At 40.7% G+C, this 25,647-nt stretch overlaps 2 protein-coding genes across 9 annotated transcripts in view; one reads left to right on the top strand and one right to left on the bottom strand.

Annotated features, from left to right (window-relative positions):
- The first annotated feature begins 12,586 nt into the window (after positions 1-12,586).
- ddo (D-aspartate oxidase) lies at positions 12,587-21,461 on the top strand. Of its 8 annotated transcripts, none has more exons than XM_064334952.1 (7): positions 12,587-12,625; positions 15,421-15,470; positions 15,847-15,926; positions 16,673-16,859; positions 17,906-18,014; positions 18,381-18,557; positions 19,275-21,461. In XM_064334952.1, the coding sequence occupies exons 4-7, from the start codon at positions 16,685-16,687 to the stop codon at positions 19,834-19,836; spliced, it is 1,023 nt and encodes a 340-aa protein (XP_064191022.1). In that variant the 5' UTR covers positions 12,587-12,625; positions 15,421-15,470; positions 15,847-15,926; positions 16,673-16,684; the 3' UTR covers positions 19,837-21,461. The 8 variants fall into 8 exon arrangements, with proteins under 8 accessions (XP_064191022.1, XP_064191044.1, XP_064191031.1 ...); XM_064334961.1 differs by lacking the exons at positions 12,587-12,625; positions 15,847-15,926 and adding an exon at positions 13,538-13,898 and having other exon boundaries at positions 19,275-19,854; positions 20,069-21,461; XM_064334925.1 differs by lacking the exon at positions 12,587-12,625 and adding an exon at positions 13,538-13,898.
- Positions 21,462-21,604: 143 nt separating this feature from the next.
- The window catches only part of LOC135254599 (uronyl 2-sulfotransferase-like), a 55,029-nt gene continuing 50,986 nt past the window's right edge, over positions 21,605-25,647 (bottom strand). The window contains exon 8 of the mRNA XM_064334904.1: positions 21,605-22,682. Coding sequence (XP_064190974.1) covers positions 22,363-22,682 — 320 coding nt within the window. The 3' untranslated portion in view covers positions 21,605-22,362. The remainder of the gene's footprint in view (positions 22,683-25,647) is intronic.

Below are 25,647 nucleotides of genomic sequence, written 5' to 3'. Positions count from 1 at the left end.
CGGTGTCTTCAAAACACACCCATTTATGCCGGGGTGCCCAATCCCAGACAAGAAGGCGGCAGCAGTGTATTTATTTACGTGTTTATTTATTTATGAATTTGTTCAAGGATATCAGTTTATTCGTTTGTCGTTTTAATAATATAACGTTTAATGTCGAAGTGATTTGTTTTTCATCTTCGGTAGCTGGATAGAATGTAGTTTAATCACATCTCCATACCTTGTTGACATGACCTTTTATTTGTATGGTCCTACAGCTACACAGTGAGACTAGACTTTGATGTGCCGCCAAGCGATTCTGAAGAACACAGACCAAATTCACGCGGCTGTTTAATTTTAATTTAACACTGAAAGCACTGGTATGGGTGGCAGTGTGGTATTATTGGGGACTACGCTAACTCAAAAGTTGGAGGTTTGAGTCGTTGGTGGTATTACATTGGTATTGCACCATTGAGCACCCAAGTGCTTAACATTATTACTTTATTATATCTCCAGCTGTAATGGATTGCATGGTTTGAAAACCTTGTGTAATGGTTTTGGCTGTGTAGTTGTTTTGGGTCAGACGGTCTTCTCAGTGCCTAAAATGCATAATAATTTTAAAAGTATATTCGTTTTTTCTCTCAGGTAAGTCAGACGATTGAAAAAACTTCTGAGAAAGATAAATTGCGAATATAAATAAATAGCCAAGTCTTTTAGGGGGGAACCTTTAAGTTAACGTCAAGCTTCATCCGCACGGGGTTCTATACAGAGTTTGAGATTTTTCTCTTATGACCACTAGATGTCTCTGTAGCATTAGTTTATGACAAGTGTCTTCAACTAACTGTTAAAGGGAACCAAATCATAATTTTAGGCAGGCTTGATTTCTTCTTATTTTGAAAAAACAAAACATTCTATTTATGTGTATGAAAAAAACACCTTTCATTTAGATATCCTGTGGTAAATTATTTACTTAAAACAGGTATGTGCTCGTAAGAGTATTATAAAAGAAAATAAAGTAATATTAATAAACTAATAATCTGTCTCGCTGTCTCTTTTTTTTAAACAAAACAAAGTGGTTTACGTGAACCAATCAGAGCGATAGGGCAGTTCACGTCATGAACAAATCAGCAATGAGATTGAACTTTTGTGTTCTATGGCAAGCCATTTTAACATTTAATGGAAACACACTCCTATCTGTAATTACATTAAGATATCCATAATAGCAATTCTCCTAGTCAGAATTGTATTCTCACTAGTCAGAATGGTAATTAAAGATATCCACAATAACATTCTTACTAGTAGAAATTGTATTTCAAGATATCTACAACTTTGATTGTACTAGTCAAAACTAAATTTAAGATATCTAAAAATCCTTAAAAAGTATAAGTGGCCGATTTAACATTTAATAGCTAGACTGGATATATATTGCAGATATTCATAATTCAATTTTTCCTAGTCAAAAAGAACATTTCAGATATACACAATGACATTCTTCCTATCTACAATTGTCATTTCTTATATCCACAACTTCATTCTTCCTAGGACAAATGACGTCACTTTTGCCATTCATATGTATTGGGCTTTCAATTTCAGATATCCACAACGTCATTCTTAATATCCAGAATGAACATTCTGGATATCTGCAATAGAATTCTTACTGGGAAACACTCTCGTTTCAGACATCTACAATTCAATTGTTACTAGTCATAATTTTAATTTCAGATATCCAAAATGAAAAACCATTCCAGATATCCATAATGTAATTTTGAATATCCAAAATCCATTATGACTAGTAAAAATGCAATTTCAGATATCTACAATTAGAATTATGACCAGAAACAATGCAATTGCAGATATTCACAAATTAATTGTAAGAATGCAATTCTGGATATCCAAAAAGATAATAATAAATGCTAAAATGGCTCACTTCAGTTATGACTAGTAACAATTGGATTGTAGATATCTGAAATGGGAGAATTGCAAAGTATGGAAGCGAGATAAGAATTATTCAGCTAGTGAAAAATAGAATGGAAACATTGTATCCTGAATTTGTTACTATATTTACAGCTGGATCTAAAGACCCTAAGGGCTTGAAGGACTTGCTTTCATAGTTTCAGAGTTGAAGGTTTCCATTAAAAGAAGAACATCAGATCATCTACTAGTGTACTCAGTTGAGATGATGGCACTTTTAACAGCTCTACAGTGAGTAGAAGAAGTTCAAGTAGGTAAGGTAATGCAGCATTACCTCAGGAGGTAGAGCTGTCGACTGGCAAATGGATAGTTGTCGGGTCGATCCCTGCCCTCCTGAGTGTGTCAAAGTGTCCTTGAGCAAGACGCCTTACCTCAGTTGATCCCAACAAGCTGGTTGCTGCCTTCAATGGCTGACTTTTGCAATTGGTGTGTGAGTGGGTGAACGGGTTGTAAAGCGCTCTGTCAATGTCACACCTGTCAATGGAGGCTCAAAATGATGATTCATAAGTGTCCAAAATCTCTGTGAACTTTTCCCTGTTTAGTGTCCTATTGATCCTATTTCCAATGTAGGGAATAGTGAATGTGTCATGGTAGTGGCTATCCTTGGCCACTGGAGGGCATCCTTGTCACTTCTTTCCCCTGATTGGGCTAATTGCGGTTCACCTGCTGTAGTTCCCCTGTTTGGGCTAATTAAGCTCTTTCTGGCCTGCAGTCAGTGCTTTTGTGTCAACTTTGGTTACAAGCCGGTATTCTGTCAGTGTGTTTGTAACGTTTCAGTGCTGTAACAATCTTTCTTCTTTTTGAAGAGATCTCTGTTGTACTGAAGGAGTCTTAAGGGATTATTTGCTAAAATTGCACAATAATCTCTTACTCGGTGTTACATTTTGGGTGCTTTTCTATCCATCCTCGTTTTTAGGGCTGTTTCCTTTAGTTTTCACCTTCTTTACACTCTCAGTTCTTTTTACGAGACAGCTTTATTATACTTTTTTCTGTTCGTTTTTGCCCTTTTCGCTGGGTAGTTTTTTGTTAGTATTTAACGACAGGACTTACTGCCCAGAGGAGTATATTATTTTGTCCTGTCTAGTTTGAATACTCCTTGTCCTTCAGTTCTTTTCACCCTTTCACGGGTAGTCTACTTAGTCCTGTATACCTGGGATATTCTCCCTCAGGAGTATTTATTTTTCTGTTTGTTTTCTTTGTCCCCTTCCTTTAGGTCTTTCGAGACCTTGTGGTTACTCCACCCCGTGTAAATAGCTTTCTGATTCCCGTTCAGCCCCCCCCCCCCCCCCCCCTTCCCCCAATGAATGAATGAGTGAGTGATTTCGGACATAGCTGACACAAACTGAACTTCTTCTAACTTATATATCGATTGAGTAAATGCATTCTGAGTTGAAATATCATGAAAATGTGACTGAGTTGAATTTCACTGAAGTTTAATTAAAAATTAAAAATAAAAATTTTCCTCTCTTTGATCTATCAGATCATCTTTTTTGAAAAACTGCTATACACTGTAATAATGCCTTAGATTTGTAATCCAGGTATTTTACTAATTTAAAATTAAAATTAGAGTGAGGGATGGAGTTGGGGTGGAGGAGTGGGTTTAGACTGGCAGCGTGCATCAAGCATGTACACAGGAGGAAGCAGCCAAATCAGTAGGGAGAGGCCGTTTAAATAGACCGCCGTTTTTATGTGAATGGACTGTGAGAGGTGAACAACACCACTTAGCCGAGCCACCTGCTGATTCAATTGGAGCTGGGCTTGACTCTCATGGTCTGCCTGAACTAATGAACTAATCACAAATTTCCTTTAACGTACTACGCTACCCACCGAAGGCGAGTTCCACCAATCAGAGACATCGCTGTTACCACAAAAATTAGAACCACGCCGAAGTTGTGCGGTAGACTGCTAGAACTTATTTCTACAGTCTATGATGACAGCTGGAGTTCAGTGCTATCTAGAAATGCACAAAGTAGTTACCATCTGTTAGCAACATTCTGCACCATGGTTTCTCTTGCAGATATTATGTGTTTCTGTAGGGATGAGAAGAGTGTTGCAGAGGTGAAAATCACTACAAATGAGGCCATATAATGGAGTGCATTGTGTCTGAGGGCCAGTATGAGAGACAGGACGTAGAGGGTTGTGGAGAGTTTTGCTGGTTAGCTGAGGTCAGATGTTATGGTATAATGTGCCTGTGCTTGTGGTGGTGCTGCCACTGGGTGGCGGCAGAGGAGATTCTCCTCGCTCTCTCATTCCCTGCTAATTGCTGATTCTGGCCACCTGGAGTCTACCCTTTATAGGGACCTCACTCCCTCTGCTCGGTGCTCTTGCATTTTACAAGCAGCCGGTAACGCTCCTGGTATTTTGAGCGCTAGATGTGACTTACTCGATGGCTATCTGGTACGGGATCTAAATACGTAGCAACCGGGGCACTTGAGAGTTGTCACTTTTCATAGAAGGATATTGCGGATAGAGTTATCTCCAGCTAGTCTCAGGCTTGAGCTGAGAGATCTTACTTACCAAGGCGTTTGTTGTTTTTGGTTCTCAGTCAAGAGACTTTCGTCCTGTTTTTGAGGATTGCCTTTTTGCCAGGGTTTATTCCCCTTTTTCCTTTCTCCTACCTCGCTTAGTGGTTGACTGCTGTTCGCAGTCAGCTTTTAGACTCCCCGTTGATTTATTGTCCGCTTCTGACATTGCTCGCCAGCCTCAACCTTACATATGGTGCATTTGGTCGGTCCTTGTCAGCTCATAAAGTCGGAAATTTCCAAGTTTACCACCAGGAAGTTGCACTCGAACGGCCGACCAAGTGATGAATACCAGTGGTAAACTCGGGCAAGTTCCACGATATCCGAGTTTACGAGTTGTGACGTTTCACTGACCTCACCTTGCTTTCAACACTTGGTGGACAACTGACAAACAATGCACCAAGTTAATGGTAAATATATCTGTATAATTTTCATTTCTCAATCATGTGTGTAAATGACTGTTAACAGTTTGTGACGTGGTGTGTTGGTAGAACTCAAACGCAGACTCAGACAGACAGGCACTGTTCAACTCAAAGAGATATATTTATTACAAAATGAGGCAGACAAAACACAGGACTGGATTCAGGCAGACAGGACCGGACTTAGGCAGACAAGACCGGACTGGATTCCGACAGGACAGGACTGAATTCAGGTAGACAAGACTGGACCTAGGCAGACAAGACCAGACTGGATTCCGACAGGACAGGACTGGATTCAGGCAGACAGGACTCGGCTCAGGCAGACAAGACCGGTCTGGATTCCGATAGGACAGGACCAGACTCAGGCAGGACAGGACTGTGCTCAGGCAGACTAGACCGAACAGGGACAAGCTGGACGAAGCTGGGCTAAGGCAGACTGGACCTGACAGGACAGGCTTCAGACAGACAGAACAACTTAGTGAACTTCGGGCAAACAAGAACAGGCTCCGACAGACGGGTCAGGTTACTGAACTTCGGGCAGGCAGAACAGGCTCCGATAGACGGGACAGGTTACTCTACTTCGGGCAGGCAGAACAAGCGCAGGCAGACTGGACAGGTTAGTAGAGCTTCGGGCAGGCAGAACAGGGGAAGAGCGAGACAGGGGGCATGACAGACAGACAGACAATAGACAAGACTAGGGAACACACAAGCAGACTGGGCGAACAGGAAGGATCGGGGCACAGGTAGGTAGGTTAGCTAGCAAGTTAGGATAGCTTGTAACCGAGCTGTGGTTACGGTATGGACTAACAAAGGCAAGCTAGCAACATAGCAACGGTAGCAAACAGAGCCGAGACTACGCGGCTAACAGACTGGTAACGAACTGACAGACTGGGCAATGAACTGGCAGCGAGTAACTGGTGAACTGGGAATTTATACTATGACTAGTAATCAGGAAAGCATGAGAATGTGAGAAAAACAGGTGGAGAGAATCAGCTGAGATCTTGGACGCTGGAACTCTCCGGCGAGACCAGGCCTACACTGCAGGGGAACAAAGATCGTATTAAAAAACAAGATACATAAGGCAAACAGGAAAACACTAGAAACACAAGGGCGAGCACTGAAGACAAGGCAAGGGACATGACAGTTAGCCTACATGTACCAAGTACCTTCTGTTAATGGTATGATAGTAATTATGTCCTATCAGTAAGTAAGCAACAATAAATAATTGGTAAATCTAGTTAGCTTAACTACTTATAGCTGTAAACTAGACTATAATAAATGTTAGGCTACTGCCTTGTTCTAAATATTATTTGTTTTGGTATTCCCCCAGTTTTTGTGGATGACTCTGGTGACTTTTTTTGGGATGTTTTTAAAACAAAGCCAATCAACCAGCCATTGTACAAGGCATAGACATATATACATAGACGCCGCAATGGCCTTTGGACCGTCCGTCAACGTTGCCACCATATTGGTCCAGGCAAGACTGGCCTGTAAACAAATACAAGTAAACGGGGGAGCTGCAGTTTTTCTGAATAAAAAGCGCTATAACGTTTACATTTCTCAACCGATTTAAATGAGTCATTTTTATATTCAAGGGTTTATGATTTATGTGGAGTACAAAAAAAAGTTTTATCTCCAGTTACTTAGAATCTCAATAGTTAGGCTATAATCGCTGCTAGACGCTCAAGAGAGGAGTGTGTATTAACGTTAGGTTTACATGAACTGAATTACTTATGTGGTGGAAAATAATTAATTGTCATAAGGAATTGCCTCAGTTAACTTAAACCTGGCAAGCTGGCTAGAAAGTAATAAATGCATTGCTAGCTAACTTGAGTAGGATTGTAAGCATCAAATAACCTTGATTGTAAGGCTAGCTTTGCTTGTTAGCTACCTACCAATGTTTTCTTGCAAGTCGTGTTTTGATTTTGAAAGAATTAAACTGAATATAACCACAATAATTTTAACCTATTATCGACCATCTTCGTTCGACAGACAGGAAAACGTGAACTGATTTGCAACTATATATGAAATAGGCGACATATCGGCAATATGGCGGCCAATGCGGCGTCTATGTATATATGTCTATGGTACAAGGCATCTGGGGATTCCACATTGGCTGGGGTAAATTCAGGAGCTGGGGCAGTGGTTGGGGCTGAGGAAGACATTACATTCCTGGTGACTGAGATGGGAATCTGGTGAATCCTTATCGTAAGATTGCTGTCCAAAAACAGAGTTTGTCATGGTCCTGTTTTCCTGTCTGTGTTTCCCCTGTTGGGCCGCCAGATGGCGGCACTTCTGTTTTGTGTCCTGCTCCCCCCCTGTTAATTGCATGATTGTTTCATTGTCTCGTTATCCCATCATTGTTCCCACCTGTGTCTTATCCCCTCCTTCTGGTTTGATTGTTTTTTGAGTTCACCTGTGTCTTGTTATCCCCTCCTTTTTTGGTTTGATTGTTTTGAGTTCACCTGTGTCTTGTTACCCCTTGTCTATTTAAGTTCTCTGTTCCCTTGACTCGGGTGCTGGTTCCTTGTGTTTGTTTCCGATGTTGCAAACCGTTTGTACCTGCTTGTATTTTGTGCCTGACTGTGTTTTGTTGACCTTCCCTTGTGCTCTGCCTTCCCGTGTTCTGCCCTGCTTGTGTTTGTTCCCAATTTGCGTTTCCTCAGACCCATTGTACCTGCCTGCGCTTTTTACCTGTTTGTGTTTGTTTCCTGACCATATTATACCTGCCTGTTTTGTTTGACCTGCCCTTGTGCTCTGTTTGACCTGCCCTTGTCCTCTACCTGCCTGTGTTCTGCCCTGCCCATGTTTGAGTTCCTCTTGTTTTCCGTTTTATTTAGATATTTTTTTGAGTTTGTGTTTTTGCCCTTCGTGTCCTTTCTGTTCCCTGTTTGTTTGCCTTATTTAGATTTTTTGAGTTTGTGTTTTTGCCCTTCGTGTCCTTTTCTGTTCCCTGTTTTGTTTGCCTTTCTGTAAGTAAAGTCTTTGTTAATTTTCTCCCTTTTGAGTTTCGTGTTTTTTTTTTTCCACTCTGCGCCTGGGTCCCAGCACCTGGACCGTCACAGAGTTCCTGCTCCAGTTACAGCTCGTGTTGCCTCACCTTCAGCTCCAACTCCAGCAACAGCTCCAGTCCCAGACTCAAATGAGGCTCCTGCCCCAACCCCAGCTCCTGCATTTACCCCAGTCATAGTTCCTGCTCCAGTTACAGCCTCAGCTGTTGCCTCACCTTCAGCTCCAACTCCAGCAACAGCTTCAGCCTCAACTGTGGCTTCTGTCTTATCCCCAGCTCCTTCATCTATCAGACCTCCTGTCCCAACTCCTGGTCCTTCATCTATAAGACCTCCTGTACAACCTGGTCCTCACATCAGACTCCTTACAATCCTGGTCCTTCATCTATAGACCTCCTGTCTAACTCCTGGTCCTTCATCTACAGACCTCCTGTCTCAACTCCTGGTCCTTCATCTATCAGACCTCCTGTCCCAACTCCTGGTCCTTCATCTACCAGAACTCCTGTCCAACTCCTGGCCCTTCATCTATCAGACCTCCTGTCCCAACTCCTGGTTCTTCATCTACCAGAACTCCTGTCTGAACTCCTGGTCCTTCATCTACCAGACCTCCTGTCTCAACTCCTGGCCCTTCATCTATCAGACCTCCTGTCCCAACTCCTGGTTCTTCATCTACCAGAACTCCTGTCCCAACTCCTGGTCCTTCATCTATCAGACCTCCTGTCACAACTCCTGGTCCTTCATCTATCAGACCTCCTGTCTGAACTCCTGGTCCTTCATCTACCAGACCTCCTGTCTCAACTCCTGGTCCTTCATCTATCAGACCTCCTGTCCCAACCCCAGGTTCTTCATCTATCACACATTCAGAGCCAGGACCGATGGTTCCACTAAGCACACCACCAGAAAGACCAACAACTGGTAAGTTTTAGACGCCTGTCAACATGAGTAGGCCTAGGCTATAAACACAACATAACTGTATTCAAAAGCATACATGTAATGTGATGTAATATGGGAAGAAATTAAGTATCATCCTGGGTAGGCCTATTTTTACTATAATACTTGAGTAGCATTTAGTTCAACAGGAAAATTAATCAGGAGAAACAATGCTTGTAGTATCTACTGCATATCTAGCAGCAGCACAGTGGTTTGAGGCTCATTTGATACCTTGGACCCTTGATGACTTAAAGCCATTTAGCCAACACATATGTTCTATACTGTATCAGCATAAGTCCCATAGAGATCCATTCAAATGCAAAGAGTTTTTGTATCGCTTGTAGGACAATCTGAAAAAAGATATCCAGACTCCGATGATGTTGATAGGTCACAGACATCAGGAAGTCATGGCATGCAAATGATATGCAACCAAATAGAAAACGTGACTCTTTTATTTGACATTATGTTAATTTGTCTACTGTATAAGTGAATTTCCCTGTTTCTAGCTTTTCCCTAAACAGTTCACTGCAGCAAAAGTAGACCTAGGGCCTAAACGAGCAAATGGTGGCACAAGAGGTATCAGGAGTGCATTTGTTTGATTCTTGCTAATTTTCTGACCAATGATTTGTTAATTAAAAGCTTAATTTTTTGCTAGCCGGTCATTTTAAACTGTAGGACTAGATCCCAGATAGCATACGTCTCGCCGATGTCGGCCTGAGATTGTAACGTTGCATTCTATTCATAACGTCCAGATAGCATACGTCTCGCCGATGTCGGCCTGAGATTGTAACGTTGCATTCTATTCATAACGTAAGCATCAGCCCATAGGTGGATTTCTTCTTATCTCTTATCTCTTCTTATTTCAAACGTCTCAGATAGGTCGGCCAACTGACTATTGGCATGGCAGGTATGCCATCCCGCCAAGTTCGCCTTGGCGGGGGCATGCCCCATACCTATACAGCACCGAGAGTTTGGCACTTTTCAGGGTTCCCCACAGAAATAACCACAACAGCCACAGACACCCTTAAAAACATTAAATTCTGTACATTCTGACCCCATTTCAACAGACAGATTTCATAAACAACTTCACATGTCCACACAATAAAGCCCCAAACTAAGGGGATTTTGCGTTTTCTCCATCTTCTTCCTCTTTCTTCTTCTTCTTCTTCTCATTCTTATTTTTCTTGCCACCTATCCCACTAACAACATCAGCCAAATCCTCACCCTCACGACCCAATCAAAAACTTGCATACACATGCAAAATACCCATACCTTCTTACTCTGAAACATTTCCAGTTTAAACAGCTAATCTGCCTGTGGCCTAGTGGGTCAGGTTACAGTCTTGGGACCACAGGGTCTTAGGTTCAAGCCCAGCTAGGGACACGTTTCTTTAACCTGCTTTTACCCTCACTAATAATTGTCTACTACTTCTCAATTATTGCTTTTGCACCATATCTACCCGCCGTTCACCGAACGTATACACTGCATTATGACGTACCGTCTGCACGTTCAGTTATTAACCGGCTACAATATTGCAAAGTCATATGGATTCAACGGGAGCTCTTCTGTGCTTACTGGCCCGTGTTCTTTAAAACCACGGACAGGTTTGCTAATGGTATTTCACACATTGCATAGCTATGTCATGGTGCTGCCCTAACAAAGTCACAGACAGGTAAACCTCCAGTTTAAGGATTGAATCCCGCCTCGCCCTCAGGCAGATAATTTCCTCCTTTACACTACTTACGCTCTTATATTTGCTTTAACAAAACTCACTCACGGCCACCCATATGCATTTCATGACGGCAAATGTATTCATTTTATTTAAAAGTTACACCGGTTCACCACTCTGCCATTTCTACTAACTATATTTCTTCACTTGGCTACCGTACAAAACCTTCTTATCAGCAAACGCCACGTTTCTACATTCATGTTACCTCGCCCTGTTCTCTATCTAGCCACATACAAACAATTACTACGTATGTACGTTCTGCAACTCCCCATTAAAACATTACATTTAAAATCATGATTCACTCATAAGTATAACTACTAGTACTGAACATGGAGAAAAAAAGCACATCAGTACAATAGTTTTTACACGTTACTTAACCCTCCACTTCAACAGCAAATACTTAACACCGACTATTATATATACCGTTCCATAAGGAAACTAAGCTCGCTCATGGTCACTTTATTTACTCTGCACTAGTCTGTGATCATCTCAACCTTCACCTACATACCCATTCTGCTAAAAACATATTGTTTCAACTACCCAATTTCATCATTTCGTCATAATTTCTCTCACATTGTTGTTATTTTCTCATATGCAAAGCCTGCTGGGACATATGAGTCTGCTCCTATTCTCCACTATCAAGTTTTCCGCTCCTAGTTTAGCAAAGCAGCGAACAGGATTCCCACCTGCAGATAAGCCTATCAAAATTCCTTATAAACCTTACAAACACTAAAAGTGCATCTCCACGAAATAACAGACAACGGAGCAGGACAGCAGGGTACACAAGTTGCGACCTAGGCAGCTCTAATTCTACGGGCTTGCTGATTCTTTTCTCAATCAAGGCTCGTTGGATGGCCGTCAAATCCGTGAGTACATACATACACTGGCCATATTTCACCTGCGTTTCTGTTGCGTTTATGCTTACGCCGCCGCACCCTTTGTCACAGCCACTGTTTTACATATATAGCAAACCGAAACTGCTAAACAGTACACACTCATCATACTATACAAATTCACACAAGGATAGCCATAATCCACAACCGTTTCTTACAGGGTCACTTCGCATTTCTCACTCGCATGATAAAACGCTTTGCAAAAAGAAATGATATCTCATAAAAAAACACGTTTTCAACGTACAGAAATGCCAACTCAAAAGTATTGATATCAAAATGACACCAAGTTACGGTACTACAAACAATATAGGCTATCTTGCCTCAGCCTATTTCAAAGCAATGCTACCCAATATTTCCTCAATTCTTTCAAGTCACTTGGCCCTGTGTTTTGTAATCTTACCATTTTACAATACCATGCAAACTTTGTGTCAGATCAAAGAGTCAAATATTTCGAATTGCCTCATAGAACACATTGAAATTAATGTACAAAACTGCTGCTGAGTAACTACAGGAAGCATATTTCTCCAGAAAACATGTTTATACTTGCTTCTGAACTGAATTTGAGTACATGTACAAGTTATTGTATATTTGCTACGTACGTAAATACTGCATGTAAAATACATATTGTACATACATACATAGAGAACTTATTTATCCCCATGAGGACATTTCCCTCGCAGCATTACATTCACATTTACGAACACACACTTATACCAAGAAACATACTATCATTCACGCAACAAAAAGGCTGGGCGGCGAAATACATATATAACAATACAAATTGGACATTTACACGCCTATTCAATCAATCTTGACTGTGAGAGAGCCATCCACGTTTGGCCTGTCCATGTAGTGCATGCTTATACACACAGGGCCAAGTGACTTGAAAGAATTGAGGAAATATTGGGTAGCTTTGAAATAGGCTACATTTTATGTAATTTCGGTGAGGCAAGATAGCCTACATTGTTTGTAGTACCGTAACTTGGCGTCATTTTGATATCAATACTTTTGAGTAACTTGGCATTTTTGTACGTTAAAAACTTGTTTTTTTAAATGAGATTATGTTACTTAATTTGCCGCCACTGCAACCAGCCCGAGAAGGAGAGACGCTCACTCTTCAAACTGTCACTTTCACTTCCTATTCAAAAGGAGTTGTCGTAACGCTACTGGTTTTCAGGTAAACTGGCACTTGCAGTAAATTGGCATAAAATAGCTATTTTGTTAATTCTGTGACATTTAATAAAGTAACTAATTTAATAAAGTAACTAATAAGGCACGACAGGGTAGCTAGCATAAGGGGATCTATTACCAACCGATTTGAGGCGACAACGTCGCGAAATTTTACTAAAAATGTAATAATATAATGTAATAATTAAACTATCCCACGTAATGCTATAACAATTTAGTTTGTTTAATAGCTTAAAATGTCCTTGAAAGTTTACTATTACGGTTTTAAAATCTAACCGCGTGTTGTCAGTTTACAACTGTGTTGCTAATTTTGACAATAGCACTGCAATCCCCCTCTCGAAATATATTTGTTTCTCTGTTCCTTGTTCTCTCTTTTCTGTGGAGTTCTTTTAAAAACTTGATGGCTTCAACATATCCAGCCTCATATTAAACTTGTCATTAACTTGAATCGTGTCTCTCCATTATACCCACACACAAAATCAGGTAGCTAGAGCTAGAATAATTGGGCGGAACGTGCAGATATTAAAACAATATGAAAGATATCAGGGCTTGCCGAAGCACGCCTATTTATTTATTTATTTATTTATATCCACATGTATTTATTTAATTTTGGCACATTTAGTCTTCCATATAGCCTAAAAATAGCACTTAATCTGTTAGAAATCAAGCTATCGTTAACCATGACTGCGAGGCAAACGACAAAAAGGCCAGGAACTACAGTATAAAACTATATAATATAAAACACAATAACGTTAAGTACAAGAAATTACTAGAGAGAAAAATGTAATGAACCTAAATGTTGTTACCGGTTGAAATGAGGGGAAGGATACGATTACATCACTCGCAATGCTTTATGGGAAGTGTAGTTCCTTCCATCTCTTGTACCTTTCATAGTTTTCCAAAGTTTATTTATTTATTTATTTTTGGCTCTGATCATTTTTATAATGTCATGATTGATCTCGTTGCTGGATGGTGCGGTTCAAGACTGAAAACTATATTCTCTAGCGTCTTTCTGAAATGTCTATGGAGAAAATGATTTGGAAATTTACTTCCGGAACCAGGGTCGCTGGCTTACTGAAATTTTCAGGGTTATTGGTATCTTGTTGGTAACTAGCTGTTCTGTGAACAATACTTGAACTTCTGATTGACGATCTAACTTAAGGCTTTTACTTTGTATTTAATTTTCGACCAAGAAAGTTTAACTAATTTCAAACAAGCGACCGTACGCTATAAGATGCCGCTAAATAGAAAACTACAACATCGTAAATCCAATCTAACGTTGCTTTTCGATTATCAGACTGCATTAAAATATAGCCTGCCCTTGGACCGACGTTGAGACAACTATGTCATAGAAGTCTATATAACATACAATCCCATATTCTTACCCCGGTGGGCGTGTTTTCAGCCCATATTACTCTAATTTAGCCTAAACTGGACAGTTATGTTCAGTGCGTTTTACATATTAGGAACTGGAGAGTCAGGGGGAGTTTCTGCATAGAGCGTACATAGAACTTTGAGAGGGTAGGAGGGGCCTGGCAGTGAAGCCTAGGTAGGATGGGACGGGGAAACAGTCTGTACTGTTCATGTTGAAGGCAAAAGAGCTTGCTGCCCATAGATTGATCAATGTAGAACACGAAGGTGATTTATTTATTTATTTATTTTTAACCAAAGAAAACCTCATCAGTCATTTTTTTTGTGATCATAAATTACATTATGTGTAGCAGTTTGGGAAACTGTTTTTTTTTGTCCAGAAGTTTTGTGAAAATATTTATTATTATGATTATTAATATAAAATAATAAACATAAAATGTGCATATTATACTACATGTGACATAATTTTGCAATCTGCTTTTCATATGAAACGTGCCGATAGTTAATCTAGTTTAAGAATACCATCGGATAAGTTTTACTTTGCCTTCAAAATTCTGATATTCCTCATTCATTTTAATGATAGCTACCGTGTTTTTCCCTCGGAATGAGCACTGCGGGCTTACTTCCGGACTTCACAAGCTTAGGTTATTTGAAGGCGTGCTCGGTGCTCGCCTTCTAGTTAAATATTTTTGTATTGTTTTGTTATTCCATTTTTTAGACCAAGGTATATTTTTTAGCCTAAGGTTGATATCCGTGCTATTTATTTAATCATTACCCACGTATTTGCTGAAATAACTTTTGATTTAGCTACATTATTATTTTAATTCCCGAATTTATCTAGCTAGTTGTTTCGTTCAATCCACTATTTCTTTCGTTCAATCACGGCAACAAGAACAAAAATAACGGTTAGCATATTACAGCCTGAATAGCAGTAGATGTGCTTTGGAAGCATACTGAAACTTTGAGATTTCATACTGAAGTTACCCAATATAAATATATTTAGTGCACGTAATAATTCGACTTACATGGTTACTCTGTCACGATTGCATTTGCAAATGCGAAGTAGAAATATGTTAAACAAATGTTTAATGTTGTTTACTTAATGTTGCGTGGATCATTGTTATGATCTAAACTCATGCACACTGAACTCACTCACTGTGATTGCAGTTTGAATGTGCATTCTGATACAGGCTGCTAACACAAAGTTCTTTCTCACAGTGAACGTGTATCAGAACTACCCTTTTTATAGCCTAGATGTTAAATGGATCCAATTTTTTTAAAAAGATCTAAAGTACAGGTCTTTTAGTTTTGCAGTGTTACCATGAAGGTGGGATTATGAAAGCAATCCATGCACTTTGTAATCAGGTCTTGAAGTGGACTTTGTTCTCTTTCTGATCGTTTAATTCCCTGTAGAACAAGAGGACAGCATTTATTGAACACCGACTCTTGTCCTCAAGGAATGGGTACGTATATTAATAGCATTGTTTCACCTTTGAAATTAATATGACCATTGCTAGTTCATTTACCGTCATGATTTTTGTTGTGTGCCCTTACAAAATATGCAAAAATAGCTGTGATTACTGCCTGCAGTGCAAGATAGAAGATATTAGAGTGACTCCGTGTGATTTTGTAAGGAAATGTGTACATTTATTTTAGGAATGGAGTAAACGGCATCACTGTCCTTTTTGATATGGCTTTGTCTAATACTCACATAATTGTTATCATTGGCACTCAAATTGCTTGTGTGCTAGGCAGTAGGCTACTTCTCCTTTCTAAACATCTGTGTAAGGGTCTTCCGGTTTTAAGTTGCATTTTTAAGAAAATTCCCTGTCAGTACAGCTAGTAAGTTGGTGGTTCACTGGTAAAGTCACGGCCTTCGGACCACTGAGCCATAGAATCGAATCCCAGCTGAGACTTGGGTAAATATTTCATTTCTTATGCTTATATGCTCATTAATAATTCTCTATTACTTTTCAACTACTGCTTTTGCAACTGTATAATTCTTTTGGATCCTTGTGCACCAAATCTAGCTGGTCTTTCACCAAACATATAGACTGTATTATGACATACCATCTACACGTTCAGTTAACCAGCTACATTTGCTTTCAATGTGAAAGTTTTCTAGCCGGCTACAATATAACCAGGCCATATGGAATAAAACTGGAGCTGAGTTGTGCTTACTGGGCTGCCTTCCACGAGCGCATGACAGCATTAAACAACCTCTTTTTATTGCAAAGCCGTTCATGCCTATTTAACTAAGTTGGTGTTTATAACTTCATTCCCTTATGCAATATAGACATTCAAATTATATCAGTGCAATGTTCAATGCTTACGTTTCACATAAAGTCTGAGGATCAATTGCAACCTAAGGCTTAGGCAAATCTTTCATTTCTTATGCACACTTATTTGCTAACTAATAATTGTATATTGCTTTTAAACTAAATTTGTCCGTTCTTGTTACCAATAGAGTGCTGATTCACATAACGTAAATAAATTTGGCACAGAAAAACAAAAATGTCACACATAATTCCAACGAGTAGAAGAACTAAAGAGGAAATTTCTTGGGTGGACACTGTAAGAAGGGACAGTATGAAGACTGATGAAGCCGTCCTAAAGAGCATTGTTGCATACAGATTGACCTGATTTGTTCGGTTCCCTCCTGCAGAACTAACTCACAATGCAGCGCACAAGGGTGGTCGTGGTGGGGGCGGGTGTGGTTGGCCTGTCCACAGCAGTGTGCATCGCAGAGGCCCTTCCATCCTGCTCTGTGACGGTCCTGGCAGACAGGTTCACTCCAGACACCACAAGTGACGTTGCTGCCGGGATTGTGATGGGTGGCGCACCAATCCCCGGTGAGGACAGGAGCCCTGTGCCTGATTCAAAATGCTTGTTTATGAGAGTCATCTTCTTACTTCTCAGAATGCTGCATAGAAAATCTGAATTAAGCATCTACATTTTTTATTTACAGCTCCAAAGTTGTTTGTGGTGAGAAAGTAAAAATCTCCACAAAGCTAAACAATGTAAATACAGAAGTTTGTAGGCCATATTTTCTATTAATGTGTATGTGATAGGTATGAGGATTTAACAATATGCTACAGCATTATCAGAAGGGTGAAATACACAAATATACACATGTGTTTCAGAACAGGATGAAAAAACAGAATGTTAAAAAAGGCTGTTTGCATCTGTGTGCATTCAGTGTGTGCACGCAGACCTTTTCTCAACAAAAAAGCTGTGATCTTGCATCATTATTTGTTTATTGAAGCATATTTTCTTATGAATAAAGAGGAATCATCTGTTACTAAGTTAAGTTTAAAACATCTCTTAGGGTAATAAATGTCATTTCTGCTATTTGGGGCGAATAGGCAAATATGGATAGTAGTATTTTATTTATTCATTCTTTTTTGCCAAGCAGAATGTCTGGAACGGTTTACACTTCCTGGACTTTGATCATTGTTACTTGTCAAAAACAGAAACTCTGCCCTTTAATATTTCTTATGACTCTTATGTTTTACAGGCTCAGTGTATCTTATAGTATTACAGAGAAGAATAGAAACACCTGCCCATACCCTAAATTCTAATTAAAATGCTAATTTCAGGCCTTCTCCACAGTGTGACATATGCTATTACACTTGTTTGGCATTAAATATCTTAAAACACGAAGTCATAACAACATGTTATTACATGCGCAGACATCATCTGACATGTTTTTACACACAACAATGAAATATATGTTGATATAGCATATATGAAATATGTTAGACAATTATAATTATTATTAATTGCATAAATAAGCGCATTTTGTGATTGAATAAGCTCTGTTGACTTGTGTGTTGTTTAACTGGTTGTAATCACACACTCACAAGGTCACACCTGCTGATGTCACCTTTTCTCCCAGATATTCCTCTGCAGCAGCAGCACCGCTGGTTTAAGGACACTTTTGATCACTTGCTAGAGATTGCCAGGTCCCAGCAGGCCTCAGAAGCAGGTGTCCTCCTGAGCTCAGGGTAAACATCCACAACAGACTGTGCGCTTGCAGAAACAATTATTATGTGTATGTGTATTATCACACCTGTAATATAATACATTGACAGTTAACATTTTTGAGGGCAGAAGTCCTGCTATAAAGTTACAGTTACCAAACAATTAAGCAGTTAATGTATTCCTGGAAGACAAGGCTGAGTTACCGCCTTTATAAATAATTACTTCGGCCTTACTACTGTGAGATGATGCAGAGCCTTACGACTGTCAGATGATGCAATGCTCAAGCTTGCAGAACTGCTACCCTCTCAGGATCAGGGTTGCCCAAACCTTGCCCCAGTGACCTAACATAAACCCATGTCTGGTTTGGTCTGACGGGAATCCTTCTCAAGGTGGCAGATTTTCCGGGAGGTTCCCAGCGAACGCAGGCCCTTCTGGGCAGATGATGTTCTGGGCTTTCGCTTCATGACTGACGCTGAGCTCAAAGGGTTTCCACAGTACAAGTTTGGCCAGGCCTTCACCACTGTCAAGTGCGAGTGCCCCATTTATCTCCCATGGCTTGAGAAAAGGTTAGTTCTCCCTTTCCCTTTTCTTCTCACAAAGATAAAAAGATTAGAAAAGACTACTGAGATTCTTAAAGACCCTGTGTAATCAGAACTCTCATTTTAATTCATATGCTGTATATACAACCAAAGAAAAATAAATATGAAATAAAGCCTATTTTATTAAGTTGGGATTTAGAGTTTTTTTTTTTTTTAATCCTGAATGCGATGGAATTCATATACAGTACTGACCACTAAAAGAGGATTTGGATTTATTTAGGCCTATATACTTTCACCTGTCAATGATGATGGAAAACCTAGCTGATTTACTTGGTTACCTTTATGCCATTTCAACACTAGGTGAGCTACAAAATAACATAATTGAGGTTCAAAGTGATGTCAAGGTTTGACTTTGTGAGCAGAGAGGAAAATTAGAAAGTGATTTTAGAGATTGGAAGTTCAGTAGGCATAATGTCAGTTGTTATCCACATTAAGCTGGTTTGATAACTAATATTAATTCATGATTCTGTTAATGTCATTGCTTTGATTCCCTTCAAAACTGACAATTCTAAATGAAATGTCTACTTCCATCAATATTTAGAAAATGTTTTTCTTTCACATGATATAAGTATGATGTAAATATTTGCAACATTTGTTTTTCATTGAAAATTCTGCATGTGTACTTTCATATTTGAGCCTCATGAAACATGCGTTTTACTTAGGTCTGGGGTCCTATTCCTACAGGTTTAAAAGGGCCAGGGGTCTGCTCAAAAAGGGCAGAGTGTCAGATCTCCAGGAGCTGTGCCATAACTATGATATAGTGGTGAACTGCTCTGGCCTGGGAGCTCGGGTGCTGGCAGGGGACAGCGGGGTGCACCCTGTCCGAGGGCAGATCCTCAGGGTCCATGCCCCCTGGCTCAAGCACTTCATCCGGGACAGTGACGGGCACACCTATATCTATCCTGGCCGGGACAGCGTCAAGGTGGGGGGCACCCGGCAGGTGGGCGACTGGAGGCTGGCGGCTGACAAGGGTGAAAGCGAGGCCATCCTGGAGCGCTGCTGCCGGCTGGAGCCGTCGCTCAGGGAGGCCGTGCGCCTGGGCGAGCTGGTGGGCCTCAGGCCCGGCAGGGCAAGCCCCTGCCTGAAGAAGGTGCTGCTGGAAACGCCAGCAGGCCGAAGGGTGCCCGTGGTGCACAACTACGGCCACGCAGGGTGGGGAGTGTCCTTCAGCTGGGGTATGGCACTGGAGGCACTGAAGTTGGTCAGGGAGAGCCTGATCGAGCTCCCACCCCCCTCACGACTCTGACTGTCCAGTGGTGCACAAGTCACTGTCTAGACCAGTGGTTTCCACCCCTGGTCCTGGAGAGCTACAGGGTCTTCTGGTTTTTGTTTTCACCTTAAAATTAGCACCCACTTGAGACCCAAGACACCAGGTGAGTTGAATTAACTGTGTAATCAACTGCACTAATTGATTCATGAAGTGCAGAGTCACTATGAAAAACAGCAGACCCTGTAGCTCTCCAGGACCAGGGTTGGAGACCACTGGTCTAGACCAATATAAACCAGACATCATTGAAATAAACAGTAATCTAGACCAGTTTGCAGACTTCGTCCTGGCCCCGAAGTGTAAACTTGTTTTTTGTTACAACCATCATTTTAAGGAAAAAATTTGGGAAGCTTCAGCGAATGCTTTCACAACAACTTTTATTGATTGAGGTTTAACAAAAAAGTGTGGGTGCTGGTTTTTGTTTTAGCCCAACACTATGACACCTGATTCAACTACAGTAATTTGCTAATCACGATCTTCAATCAAGACCTTGATAAGTAGAATCAGGTGTCTTAGTGCTGGGCTAGAACAAAAACCTGCACCCACATCGGCCCATTTTGGATAAGATTGGACACCCCTGCACTATACTATAAAATCCCTTTTGCTACTTTTAACACTATACCAGGGCTGCCCAATCCTGCTCCTGGAAATCTACCATCCTGTAGTTTTTCATTCATTCATTCATTCATTCATTCATTCATTCCAACCCCAACAAAGTGCACCCCATTCAACAGCTAAAGATCTACTTGATCTGCTAATTAGTAGAATCAGGTATGCCAAATTAGGATTGAAATAAAAACCGACAGGACAGTAGATGTTCAGGAACCGGATTGGGCAGCCCTGCACTATACCATCAAACTCCTTCTTGCATCTGCTATGCTTGCTATGACAGCTTGCTTTACCTTGCTTTACTTTTTCAAATGCACTTTGAAAGTCACTCTAGATAAGAGCACCTGCTAAGCATCTAAATGGACCTATAATCTTGAATATGTACTCTGAACTTTGTTTTTCATGTAAAACGTCAATTTAGTATTAAATGTATTCTTAGACAGCATTTGATGTCACTGAAACTTTGTGGGTTCTAACTGACACTTCCAGCTACTGCTGCTTTTACCTGCAGGCTTAATGGTAATAATCTCTTCTGGTTGGGCACCTAATTCACACAATCACAGAAATGGCTCATAGAAAATTATATGAAGATGTGTTAAGTGTTAAATTCAAACATTATTCTGTATTTAACTTAAATTTGCACTTCTGTTAAATTAGGTGTAATGTTTGGTGAAGGATGTACATCCATGGAAGAAAAGCAATGATGGTGTTATCACTAAAATATGTGTTAGTAAAATGAGATGAGTGCTTGCAAAATTACCAATGAAAATACACATTCTATTTTACATAAAAATTTATGAATGTTCATATACACATAAACACGTGTCTGTGTTTATGTATATATGAACATTCATAGATTTAAGGTATGCAAAATCTAAATCCCACTACAAGTAAGAAGCAAGTGTAATTATGAATAGAGGAAGATAGGGGATTTAATGCTGGTGTCTACTTGCTTTGACATAAGCTTAATAAAATGTGGTCACACATTCCCTTTGCTTTAGTGATACTCTGTTTGGCCAAGCACCACATCACGGAACATCATGTTTTCAGTTTTCACCTTTATTCTGCAGCTGCCATGATGGGGATGCAGCTTCCACAGTCAGATCATAGGGGCCCATTTGACCAGAGTGGTCACTATTGAGCAATGATGCAGGGGATACACCATCAACATAGAGCCCCCCTCCCATGGTGAGGTCAGTTATTCATTCAGTATTCATTCAGGTGTCCAGCCACTGTCCACAGTAGTGTGGACCAGACATGATCAGATGCATCACTGCAACGAGAACAAGTTCCTCAACAGGATGTGGCATAAACTTTACAAATACATTCAATAACTGCTGAGCTGTGGTAAGAAATGCCACCCCTCAATTAAACCTCTAACGATAAATAAGCACTGGGAATTAATGTAACTGCTCTTACTGGTTGATTCAGTCTTAGCTTGAACAATAACAAAGTTTATACAGCCCATAGACATGTAATGTTACCTTATTTCGAGACATTGACACAGGTCCTATGACATTTGTATAGTGTTTGCCAGTAAAATGACTTCCTTCACATCTTACAGGCTCAAGCATTTGTCCTCATGGCTGTCCTTGGCCTTCTCACTGTAACATTTGTTGTGTCACTGGAAACAGCTAATATTCATATCACTGTATGCGTATCTCACACATCTCCTCTGGAGACATTGTGATTGGACTGTCCCTTGCATCTTCAAAAATATACAATTGAAAACATTTTACAAGGTCCTTTCTCCAAGCAGCTCTTTGCACACATTGGCAAACGCTTGTGTCCCTTCCATGAGAAAAGCCACCCATAAAAATTAGTATTATCCATGGGCGAAAACAAACAGGGTGGAGACACTGCTACAAGCTGTGCCCACCACTTCCACGCTAACAGTCAGGGCTGTATCAGCCAGTTGTGGGTGTCCTCTTCCTCCTCCTCCTCCTCCTCCTCCTCCTCCTCTTCTTCTTCCTCCTCCTCTTCCTCTTCCAGAGGCTCCTGGGTTTTAGGTTGTGCATTCATCAGGATTTTGGGGCGGTGCGGTGGGTGGGAAACAGACCTTAGCCCGATTTTCCTTTTCAGCAGGTGGAACTGGTCTCTAACGAACGCGTAAAAGTCATACTCATACTTCATGCGTTGGTAAAGCACCTGCAGGGCCTCCAGGGTGGGTGTGTGCTTTTGCACTGTGCCCGTCATGTTCCCCATCCTCTTGTACTCTATGGAGACCGACACACAGAGGCCAAAGACTGAGAACCACAGGAACTCAAACATATGTAACTGCATGAACTTAGCAGACAGCGATCTTACATATACAGGGTATTACCTAAGACTGACAATTGTATAAATAAGGGCTGCCCAGCCCTGTTCCTGGAGATCTACCAGGAACAGGGCTGCGGGTTTACACTTCCACCCTAACAAAACACACATCAATAGCTAGAGATCGTGTTGCTGCTTGTGGCTGCTAATTAGTAGACGCAGGTGTGCCAAATTATGGTTGAAATGAAAACCGACAGGATGGTAGAATTCCAGCTTACCCGTCTACCTGTGCCCCGATCCTTCCTGTTCATCCAGTCTGCTTGTGTGTTCCCTAGTCTTGTCTATTGTCTGTCAGTCTGTCGTGCCCCCTGTCTCGCTCTTCCCCTGTTCTGCCTGCCCGAAGCTCTGCCAACCTGTCCAGTCTGCCTGTGCCTGTTCTGCCTGCCCGAAGCTCTGCCAACCTGTCCAGTCTGCCTGTGCCTGTTCTGCCTGCCCGAGGTTCTGTAACCTGTCCTGTCTGTCTGAGCCTGTTCTTGTTTGCCCGAAGTTCACTAACCTTTTCAGTCTGCCTGAAGCCTATCCGGTCCAGTCTGCCTGAGCCCAGCTTCGTCCAGCCTGAGTCCGGTCCAGTCCTGTCTGCCTGAATCCAGTTCTGTCCTATCGGAATCCAGTCCGGTTTTGTCTGCCTTATTTTGTAATAAATATATCTCTTTGAGTTGAACAGTACCTGTCTGAGTCTGCGTTTGAGTCCTACCAACACACCATGTCACAAATAACTGAAATAAAATGCTTCCTATGATTTGATAACATCCATTTACATCGCTGTGGAGGAATTTTAGCTTACTCTTTTTTGCAGAACTGCGTTATTTCCAATAAATTGGTAGGTTTTCGAGCATTAACTTCTCGTTTCAGGTGCCACAGCAGCTCAATAGGGTTCAAGTCAGGACTTTGACATGGCCATTCCAAAAGTTTAATTTAGTTTCTTTTCAGCCATTCAGACCTTTTCTTGCTTTTGTGCTTTGGATCATTGTCTTGCTACATGACCCAATTACACTTCAGCTTCAGCTCACGGACAGACGACCAGACATTTTCCTTAAGAATCTTCTGGTACAGAGCAGAATTCATGGTTCCTTCAATAATGGCAAGTCATGCAGGCCCCGAGGCAGCAAAGCATCCCCAAACCATCATTCCCTTTGTCTAATATATCATCTTGTATAAACATCTGAAACCATTCAGTGCGACAAATAATAGGAAATCAGGAAGGCGCAAAAACTTTTTCACAGCACTGTAGCTCTGCCAAAGTACTTAATCAAAGGGTAATCTGAAGACATGAGAGAACTGCAGACATGATCAATATGAACCTTCATGAACCTCAAGGCTGTGCCATTACTCCCTCCTAGTGATCACAACTAGACAGTGCAGATGAAAGGAAATTCTGCACATTGTAAGTTGACTGACCTTGTATTTTCAGAAAAAACAGTTTCCAGTGGGATAAGCTGGAATTTTAGTGGACAAATGAATTTCTCAAGAGGTGAAAAGTTTAAGTCCTTTTGTACTCCTTTAGTGAGTATGAGTGTGTCTGGCAATGTTTCATATGGTCTGTATTCAAGGGGCAACAGAACACAGGAAATGCAGTGCAGCCAAAGAGAAAATGTTTTGTGTGAGCTCACCATGACAACATGACTTACATGTGGGCCCAGCTGAGCACAGCTCTAAAGACAGAGGAAATGCATGAGATCACCTGATCCCCTTTGGGAGTGCATTAAACCCCAAAACTCACATCATCACCTCAAAAAAGAAATTGTGCTCCCATACAGTGCAGTCCGTAAGCATTTGGGCAGTGACACAATTTTTTTTCTTGGTTTGGATTCTGTACTCCAGAACATTGAATTTGAAATGAAACAATGAATAAAGTGAAGACTATCTGCTTTAAAATGAGGGCATTTACATCCATATCAGGTGATCTGTGTAGGAATTACAGCCTTTTCTATACACAGTCCCATTTTCGGGGACAAAAAGTAATTGGATAATTGGCGGCACATCTGTTTCTTGGCCAGTTGTGTGTTGTTCCATCATCACAAAAAAAGCTAACAGAAGGTTTGGTTGATTCTATTCTTTTAAAAAGTTTTGGTTCTTCAAAGTAAAAATTCTTCAGTAACTAATTAGGTTACCACTTTCAAGTTCTTAACTTTCAAGGTTCAAGTTCTATGGACTACAAGTTCCAGTAACAAGACTTTTATGTTGGCACAGAAACCATAAATAAATTATATTAACTCATTGTGCTGTTCAACTAACAAAACATGATTCCATTCTAAATACATCAAAATGACCAAGTTCATGTAACTAAGAATTTTACACTGGGCCAACTTAAAAAATAAAGGTGTTTGTGTGGTAAAAATGAAATAAACAGCAGCAAGTCAGTGACCCAAAACACACTGCTTAAGCAACCAAGGAGTTTTTCAGGGCCAAAAAGGGGAATGTTCCTGATTGCCAGCTGATGATTATTAACCTGCGCTCAAGAATAATTGAATTACCGGTGCTGCAATATCCCAAAATGACATAAAATAAAGAGAAATGGGAGTGCGCACTCACATATAACGAAAGTGATCAAAAAATAAATCCTTTGGCAACTACAGTATGTTCCTGATTGGCCAAGTCAATCACACAACCTGAATCTAATTGAACATGCATTACACTCGCTGAAGACAAGACTGAAGGCAAAAATACCCAGAAAAAAAGAGTTCCTGAAGATGGCTGCAGTACAGGCCAGGCAGGACATCACCAGGGAAGATTCCCAGTGTCTGGAGATGTATATGGTCAACAGACTTTTGGAAATCATTGAATGCAAATGATTTTCAACCAAGCACTAAATACAGTATGACCACTTTATTTAAGATTACGTTAATCGGTCCACCTACTTTGAGT

Source organism: Anguilla rostrata, chromosome 1 (genome assembly GCF_018555375.3).
Source record: "Anguilla rostrata isolate EN2019 chromosome 1, ASM1855537v3, whole genome shotgun sequence".
In the NCBI taxonomy this organism is placed as follows: Eukaryota; Metazoa; Chordata; class Actinopteri; order Anguilliformes; family Anguillidae; genus Anguilla; species Anguilla rostrata.
The sequence above is the reverse complement of the archived record's forward strand: the minus strand, read 5'-3'. Positions and strand labels throughout refer to the sequence as shown.